At 46.9% G+C, this 6,146-nt stretch overlaps 1 protein-coding gene across 1 annotated transcript in view; it reads left to right on the forward strand.

Moving 5' to 3' along the window:
- MYCN (v-myc avian myelocytomatosis viral oncogene neuroblastoma derived homolog) overlaps positions 1 to 4,340 on the forward strand; it is a 6,572-nt gene extending 2,232 nt beyond the window's left edge. The window contains 1 exon segment of the mRNA XM_011942066.1: positions 2,830 to 4,340. Coding sequence (XP_011797456.1) covers positions 2,830 to 3,434 — 605 coding nt within the window. The 3' untranslated portion in view covers positions 3,435 to 4,340.
- The last annotated feature ends 1,806 nt before the right edge of the window (positions 4,341 to 6,146 follow it).

Here is a 6,146-nt window from a genome sequence, read left to right on the forward strand (position 1 = left end):
CCTCAGTACCTCCGGAGAGGACACCCTGAGCGATTCAGATGATGAAGATGATGAAGAGGAAGATGAAGAGGAGGAAATTGACGTGGTCACTGTGGGGCCGCAGGGGTCACCCCTCTGCGCCCAGGCGGCCGCCAAACCAGCGGCGGCGACCACAAGGCCCTCAGTACCTCCGGAGAGGACACCCTGAGCGATTCAGGTAAAGAACGAACTCGGGTCTGGCTGCCTCCCTGGGGCACTGGACCCCGGGTCGCGTCCCCTTTGTTAGTGCTTGGGGAGCATTTTGTCTTGGCCTGGGGAGCATTTTGGAGGCAGTGCTGGGGGCAGAGAGGTCCTGTTTCCTCCAAGTCTCTCCTCGGGGTAAAGAGAAGGGGCTGAGAGAAGGCCACTGCAAAGGGTGCTCTCCAATTCTCGCCTTTACTAAAGTTCCTTCCACCCTGTCCTGAGGAGCCCTCCTCTAGGCCATCAGGGGCCCTCACCCCGTTCCCCCCCCTCCATCTTTTGTAGCGCAGCCTGAGGAATGAAATTGGAGAAAGTTGGTGGCTAAACCGGGTGAGGGTTTAGGGGGTTGCTGGGTGCATTGCCTGGACAGAAACCTGTTAGCGCAGGGGTGAAAGGGACTCTCCGGCCCAGGTCAGGGGAGGGAAAGACATCCCGAGAAGATACAAGGGCTGTGCAAAGCCCTTTTTAAGGCGCAGGAACTTATAGGAGGGTTGCACAGATGGCTAGAGCCGGTTTTCTTTCTTTTTTTTTTTTCTTTTTCAAATGTCGGTACCCTTCCCCCATCCTCGGTGGGTGGTGGGCTATTTGCTCCTGGTGCGTGGCCAGCAGGCGGCGATATGCGAGTCCAGCAGGCGGGCCCGGGATCTGAAAGGCTGGGGGTTGGGGGGGGCACCCTCCCTCCCTCCATTCAGCAGCTGGCTGCAAGTGCAGCAGCAGTTGTGTACATTCTTAAGGAGCCTCCTCTTTCCAATGTGCAGTGAAAACTGGCTCCAGTTTTGTCTTCCATCCTGAATTCCAGGCCTAATTTGAGATGTGAGTTGTATCTGTAACCCAGTGCCCTTGAAGGTGAGGGCAGGCACTCAGCAGCCTCTCCAGGAATGCTCGCATCCTGGGAGGACTCACTGGTTAGTTCTATTGTGTGCATTTGTCTGTGCCTTAAGCTGAAGGGAAGGATTAAAACCAGGCCTTTCTCTGGGGGTCTGGATGAACAGAACTCAACCCAAAGAGTGGCATTGCCTTGTCCTTGGAGCAGGGAGCTGGGACCACCCCCCCTTGGACTTTGAAAATCAGTGTTTTCAGAATGCAGGTGGCAACAATCCTAAATTTACTTCTGGGCTGAGGAGAGATCTTTGAGGCTCCTGGAAGGAAACTTGGTGATAAGCCTCCAGTTTGAAACGGCTCTGTCCCTTTAATGTCTGCGCCTTGACAGCTTTCGGTGAGGAAGCACTTCCTTCCAACAGCTGTCTTCTTGGCAGAAAACCAAAACATTGGCTTAAAGGGACCTACAGACTGGAACAGCCTCACATTTCGGCTTTAGAACAAATCCCACAATTGTTCAGCTTTCCGGTCCCCTTCAGATCAAGCAGAAGATGTGTTTTGATTTTCATGCTTGTATTTTAAACAATAATTTTCTACCCCAGCGTGGTAGTCAATGAGGAGACAGGGGAAGAATGCACACATGATGCTACATGTTTTTGTTGTTGCTGTTGTTATTGGTGGCTTTGAGGAGAGCTGCTCCCATTTGGGGGTTTATACCAACTGTGGATTATGGCTTTGTAGTTAAGACTTGATCTTTGTTAAATGAAAAACTGCTTACTGTATAAAACTCAGGTTTGTGGATGAAAAGTTGTTTTTCTTCTTCAGTTAATTAAATTGTTCCTCTAGTTTGTTTAAGGACTTAAAATCAAACACAACCATGTGTAAATTGCTAAATGAGGCTCCTAAAATGAGAGGCCTCAACTCTTTAAGTGTGGAGCTAGAAATGTAAATAACTCCACCGGGCAGACTGGTGATTATGATAAAAGCTACCATTTACTGAGCATCTGTCTACTAGGCGCAGCTCTATGCTAAGTCTACATTTTATCTGTCAAAGTGGTATCCCCATTTAATAGCTGAGGAAACAGGCTTAGAAAGGCTGGGTAACTTGACCAGGGTCATGCAACTAGTCTGCGGTGGAGCCAGGATTCTGTCTGACCCTGAAGGCCAAGTTCTTTATATTTATTTCTACCACCTGCTAAAGTCTTGAATGGAGACCGAAAGCACAGTTGGGAAATGGGGAAGGAAAACATACTTGTATGTACACACATACATGTATATGTATGTATGTATGTTTTCTTGTTTTGTTTTTTTGACACGGAGTTTTGCTCTTGTTGCCCAGGCTGGAGTGCAGTGGTGTGATCTGGGCTCAATGCAACGCCTGCCCCCCGAGTTCAAGGGATTCTCCTGCCTCAGCCTCCCGAGTTAGCTGGGATTACAGGAGCATGCCACCACGCCCAGCAAAGTTTTGTATTTTTAGTAGAGGCGGGGTTTCACCATGTTAGCCAGGATGGTCTCAATCTCTCCTCATCTCGGGTGATCCTCCCGCCTCTGCCTCCCAAAGTGCTGGGATTACAGGTGTGAGTCACCACATCCGTCCTACAGATATATTTAATTTAAAGAGATCTAAAACATACGTAACTATCCACATCTACGTCGATGGACCCGTAAAAATAGCACACTCTGTGCCAGGGTCTGCCGGAAGAGACAGATAACACATATATAATAACATGAATATATATGAATTTCATTCAAATGGTTCTCACATGAGAGTAACTCGCATCTTGTTCTCAGATGATGAAGATGATGAAGAGGAAGATGAAGAGGAGGAAATTGACGTGGTCACTGTGGAGAAGCGGCGTTCCTCCTCCAACACCAAGGCTGTCACCACATTCACCATCACTGTGCGTCCCAAGAACGCAGCCCTGGGTCCCGGGAGGGCTCAGTCCAGCGAGCTGATCCTCAAACGATGCCTTCCCATCCACCAGCAGCACAACTATGCCGCCCCATCTCCCTACGTGGAGAGTGAGGATGCACCCCCCCAGAAGAAGATAAAGAGTGAGGTGTCCCCACGTCCGCTCAAGAGTGTCATCCCCCCAAAGGCTAAGAGCTTGAGCCCGCGAAACTCTGACTCGGAGGACAGTGAGCGTCGCAGGAACCACAACATCCTGGAGCGCCAGCGCCGCAACGACCTTCGGTCCAGCTTTCTCACCCTCAGGGACCACGTGCCGGAGCTGGTAAAGAATGAGAAGGCCGCCAAGGTGGTCATTTTGAAAAAGGCCACCGAGTACGTCCACTCCCTCCAGGCCGAGGAGCACCAGCTTTTGCTGGAAAAGGAAAAATTGCAGGCAAGACAGCAGCAGTTGCTAAAGAAAATTGAACACGCTCGGACTTGCTAGACGCTTCTCAAAACTGGACAGTCACTGCCACTTTGCACATTTTGATTTTTTTTAAACAAACATTGTGTTGACATTAAGAATGTTGGTTTACTTTCAAATCGGTCCCCTGTGGAGTTCGGCTCTGGGTGGGGAGCAGGACCACCAGTGTGGGGTTCTGCTGGGACCTTGGAGAGCCTGCATCCCAGGATGCTGGGTGGCCCTGCAGCCTCCTCCACCTCACCTCCATGACAGCGGTCAAAGTTGGTGACGGTTGGGAGCCTCTGGGGCTGTTGAAGTCACCTTGTGTGTTCCAAGTTTCCAAACAACAGAAAGTCATTCCTTCTTTTTTAAAATGGTGCTTAAGTTCCAGCAGATGCCACATAAGGGGTTTGCCATTTGATACCCCTGGGGAACATTTCTGTAAATACCATTGACACATCCGCCTTTTGTATACGTCCTGGGTAATGAGAGGTGGCTTTTGTGGCCAGTATTAGACTGGAAGTTCATACCTAAGTACTGTAATAATACCTCAATGTTTGAGGAGCATGTTTTGTATACAAATATATTGTTAATCTCTGTTATGTACTGTACTAATTCTTACACTGCCTGTATACTTTAGTATGACGCTGATACATAACTAAATTTGATACTTATATTTTCGTATGAAAATGGGTTGTGAAAGTTTTGAGTAGATATTACTTTATCACTTTTTGAACTAAGAAACTTTTGTAAAGAAATTTACTATATATATATGCCTTTTTCCTAGCCTGTTTCTTCCTGTTAATGTATTTGTTCATGTTTGGTGCATAGAACTGGGTAAATGCAAAGTTCTGTGTTTAATTTCTTCAAAATGTATATACTTAGTGCTGCATCTTATAGCACTTTGAAATACCTCATGTTTATGAAAATAAATAGCTTAAAATTAAATGATGCAACTCAACCTTTTCCTTCCTGGCACTATACTTTGTCCCTTAAGGAGCCACCATAAATAATCCATAACTTACAGAGGGGATTTGGTTTCCATAAATAGCCCTTTTTGCACCTGTACAATCCTGGTTGGGGGGCCTGAGTCATGGTTCCCACTTAAGGTGGAGGGAACTGAGTTTGGGGAAATTTCCAAGATTATGCAGGATAGAGATGTTACTGGTGACTATTCTGTGCATTGTAGCAATGGCACTTGACAGCGGCTCCTTAGTGGAATTAAGCTGGGACCTCAGATCTGTCCCTGTAAAAGCAGTCACAGAGTTGTTTAACTCGCTTGTATTGGGCTTTGGCAGACAGTCTTCTATTTTAACATAGCGCACAGTTTGTCTCCAAGAATTCATTGTTAAAAACCTTTACGAGGATCTGTGGAGGTTCTAGGCTAAGCGTGGTAAGCAGAATAAAAAGATGGAAATGGGTTCCTCCCTTCAATGAACTCAATCTGATTCACCATCGTGTAATTAATGAAGTGACAGTTACATAGTCCAGAGCAAGTTCCAGGTGCAGGAGAGACCCTGGGGTCACAATGGAGACCCCATATGGGTGGTGTAGCTTTCTACTAGCCATTCCTATCACACAGCAGTGTCTTGGCTACTCCTGTGGAGACAGGATCAATCTTGCAGGCTCCAGAAGACAGAGCCAAGACTTATTTGTTAGGGAGGTTTCAGATAGTTTACCTGTTGGGATGTAAGACCCTTGCTTGTAAGCAGCTTCTCAGAACTAAAAGTGTACAAATAACCTATTTCTCTTTTGAGTGTCAGCTTGTACTCGGTTATTTCTCTAGGGTTTTGTTAATCTCAGATTTTTAACTGTGAGCTGAAAAAGAAGAAAAAAAAAGGCCTTTTGCTTCGCTGAGAAGAAAGCAGGTCCAGAGATGAGACAGCTTTGCTTGCCTGGCCACACAGTTTGTCGGGGCAGAAATGGGAGACACCAAGCCATGTGTCCTTGTCTGCTTTGGTCATTTTATTTTTTTATTATTTTTTTCTTTTGAGATAGAGTCTCACTCTGGTGCCCAGGCTGGAGTGCAGTGGCGCAACCTCAGCTCACTGCAACCTCCACCTCCCACGTTCAGGCGATTCTCCTGCCTTAGCCTCCTGAGTAGCTAGGACGACAGCTGCATGCCACCACACCTGGCTAATTTTTTGCATTTTTAGTACAGACAAAGTTTCACCATGTTAGCCAGGATGGTCTCGATCTCCTGACCTTGTGATCCACCTACCTCGGCCCCCCAAAGTGCTGGAATTGCAGGCATGAACCACTGTGCCCAGCCACTTTGGTCATTTTATAGAGGCAAGTAGGAGTTCAGAACTCGAGTTTGAGATGTGAGATAGGTGAGACTACCATGTACGTCTTTCTGATGGTCTTGCCATGTAGAAAATAGATAAAATGCCCTTTAATTCTCCTAGTCCCCATCCCCAGACTAAAAATAATGCACCCTTTCTTTTTGAATTGTCATTCAAAAAACTTCTGTTCGTTTGCATTTTACAGGCCCCAAATCACTCACAGCCTCTGCCCCTCTGTGTATGCAAGAGGCAAAAGAAAGTTAAGCAACCTCACGTTAATTGTGCACCTAAGATTCTTGAAGCCCAGCTCAGTCATCCCAATTTCTCTATTTGTGATTCCCATAAGGAGCCTACCTGAGTGTGTCCAGTTAAATGGAATGCTTAACTGTGAAGAAAGAAAACTGTTCATATGAATGAGGCCACTAAACTACAATTCCTCCTATGCTCTCTTTTTGCTCTGGCTGCTGGG

Source organism: Colobus angolensis, unplaced genomic scaffold (assembly GCF_000951035.1).
Source record: "Colobus angolensis palliatus isolate OR3802 unplaced genomic scaffold, Cang.pa_1.0 Scaffold205, whole genome shotgun sequence".
Lineage (NCBI taxonomy): Eukaryota > Metazoa > Chordata > Mammalia > Primates > Cercopithecidae > Colobus > Colobus angolensis.